This window comes from Echinococcus granulosus (assembly GCF_000524195.1).
Source record: "Echinococcus granulosus chromosome Unknown EG_S00167, whole genome shotgun sequence".
Taxonomy (NCBI): domain Eukaryota; kingdom Metazoa; phylum Platyhelminthes; class Cestoda; order Cyclophyllidea; family Taeniidae; genus Echinococcus; species Echinococcus granulosus.
The window spans coordinates 130,192-133,092 of NW_020170547.1; the positions used below are offsets into that span (position 1 = coordinate 130,192).

General features: G+C 38.0%; 1 protein-coding gene across 1 annotated transcript in view; it reads right to left on the minus strand. All coding sequences in view use genetic code 11, as the record gives it.

Moving 5' to 3' along the window:
* Positions 1-817: 817 nt before the first annotated feature.
* Positions 818-2,901, minus strand: part of EGR_09796 (hypothetical protein) — a gene marked incomplete at both ends in the record, with an annotated part of 5,061 nt that continues 2,977 nt past the window's right edge. The window contains 3 exons of the mRNA XM_024499045.1: positions 818-904; positions 1,708-1,860; positions 2,097-2,126. Coding sequence (XP_024346555.1) covers positions 818-904; positions 1,708-1,860; positions 2,097-2,126 — 270 coding nt within the window. The remainder of the gene's footprint in view (positions 905-1,707; positions 1,861-2,096; positions 2,127-2,901) is intronic.

Consider the following 2,901-nt stretch of genomic DNA (forward strand, 5'->3'; position numbering starts at 1 on the left):
AATCAAGAAAATACTCCACGATTAATACAGCCTCTCGTGGTTTGAGAAGACACGGCTTACAATTATCTGTGCTCATTTCGAGGTATGCCAATTTTGCATGGTGAACACTCAGGAGAGCCGACATTATAAACCAGTCAGTGCAAAACTAACTGTTATTTGGCTAGAGGAAGAATATCACACACGAAAATAAATCGTAGATCCTGACGCTCCAAATTGTTATTCTACCAGCAGGTATTATTTGCCTGTGCAGGCTGTCTGACTTTCACCTACGTCAACATTCGATGGTAGTGCTTGACACGCACAATCTTCATCGAGATGACATAAAGGTATGCAGCAATTACGTGCTCAGATTATTGCTAGGTGTTCTTCCTAGTGGAGACTTAGGGTCCGCCGGCAGAGCCACACTAGAGAGCACCGACCGCGAATGCTTACACTAAAGCACACCTTACTCTAAAATTATTTTACCACAATACAATCGAGACAGTAAGAATAGCATAATTGTGCTCCATTGTTGACTATTCTAGTGACCTTAGCTAGCTATACGCGTAACGTGTAAATCATAATCGCGTACCATTAATTCTTGGCTTGCAATTGATACTATAACTAGCCTTTACACACTAAGTGTACTGAAATTCTTTAATGCGTGTATCAGAGCATAAACAAGTATTGCTTCCACTATGCAAGGATACAAACCTATCTTTAATGCTATTTATGTCATGAAAATGCCAAAACAATTTTGTTACAGCAGTACTATGATAAAAATGGTAATTGTCAAAGTCAGTGACCTTCATCCGAATCGCATTCACTTAGATACAACCTACGATTTTTCAGCATTTAAGTCAATACTTTTCCGATTGAATTCACGATGTCTGGTTCTTTGGTGGATAGGCGTTGCCCTCGTTAGCTAGTTATCCAAACAGAGAAAATGACCGATTTACAACTGACTAGACAAAATTGACCATCCAGCACACCATGCTTTGGAGAGAGGGCAAAGAGGAGGATGAAAGTGTATTACACCCATATTAGCTTAGGGCCGTTAAAAGTGAGAAATGGGGCCACGCGTGTCCGATGTGTTTCATTTCTGTGAAAAAAAAACAAATACTTTTTCACCTCAAAGTAAAAGACCTTGCACTTTCTTTGATTAAACCAGGTTTATAAGAGCTCTAGCAAAAAAATTTTGGCAAAACGGGGCCTTAAGTACGCTACTCATCCAACTTTTCAGTAGGGCTTAATGATTGTAATGAAGTTTTGTGTTATGCGCCGTGCGAGGCAAAAACAAGCACATCATTCATTTGTAGGACTGAAATATGCGTGATACCTTCGAACGCGTTTTGCAGGAGCATCATCATTTTCAGCATTGACAAATTTAGATGAAACAGATTACAGAACTCTAACAGTTACCTCCCTCAAAACAAGGTTAGCATAGAAAGCTTTGGTGCATAGTATTCTAGTAATAGTAGATACCACAGTCTAAATAAGAAAGTGTTGACCATTCTTTGTCTAATATTTTGCTTGGAATCACAAATACGTTTAACTAAGATAAAGAAAATAAAGCATTTGATTAGAACATATCGTTTGGTTATGCCTTCATCCTGTTAGCTGTTTTATCAGCCAAGAAAATTATCATAGTAGTGGGTAAAACTAGTACTAATAAAAGTTCTGCAAAATTATATAAGGGGAATAGGGTGAATAATCTGGGACGTTTACCTCTGCTGCTTTGCAGCGTTCCACTCCAAGTGCTTTAAGCAATTTTGCATCCACTTCTTTGTTCAGCCCTGTGACTTCAAATTCCTTTCCATTAGGAGAAATACCGATGTGCTTGATGCGCTGGAGGTTGCTCATTTCAAACCTCACGTCAACCTATAAAGCATCGGCTTCCATTCAACAAACTAGAAGCAATGTGAGCACTGGCAACACCATCAGCAAAGTCGCACGCACCCGTTTCCCATTTTCAAATAATTCCCAAATATTGAAAAATAGAACGCACTTGAATATTAAACAAAGTGCGAAATCGGGATTGTAGACTACTTGAGTGATTTATGCAAAACACAAACAGCAAATTGATTTCGCGCTACTTATCTGCTAGTGCCGCTTACCTTTGCCTCTTCAATTTGTGAATAGATTCGCTAGAACAAAACAGAAATTAAAGTGAAAGAGACTTGACCACAATCAAAATATGCCTAAGAGAAACTCAAACATGACAACTCTGTAGGAAAATTATTTAGTAAGATACACAAGTCGTGAATTACATTGCGTTCACAGTCACTTGAACTACTTGATATGAGAAAGACTTGAATGCGCAACATTCTGAAACATAGAATTTAGAAGAAGCTCCCGTTTCTTTGTAGTATTTTACACCATTTATCTTACATTACATTTCATAAATATACGCATTAATGAATAAAGCCTTACTTCTCTTGCCCCAGACAAGAAATTGGAAAACCATTTTTTAGTAGCGGATGGAGGATTTATTTCGGCCTGAACAGTTGTAAGTAAATTATGCGCTTCCTTGGGGCAAGCAAACGCTAAGCCCACGGGACCAGCCTCACCATGGAATGAGTGAAATTGAGGTCCGTACTCTCGGTAATTCATCTCTTTGTACAAGTTTGTCCTGCTTACTTGTTTACCCTTCTAAAACCGCATAAGCAAAATTAAAGAGACAGGTTGAAAATAGGATACCTTGTCAAGATAAATTATATTCTAAGTTAATATAACAAATAAAACAAAGCGTGCACAGGTAAAGGGTAAGTAAACAAAAGCTTCTGACAAATTTTGAATAAAAAAGCACAGACTTAAATAATTGCATCACCTCGGGAGTGTTTTTAACTTCCAGAAAATCACATTATTAAACTAGTCCGCATTTATATGCTCTAGTCTAAGGAAGTCGGAGAAAATGATCAG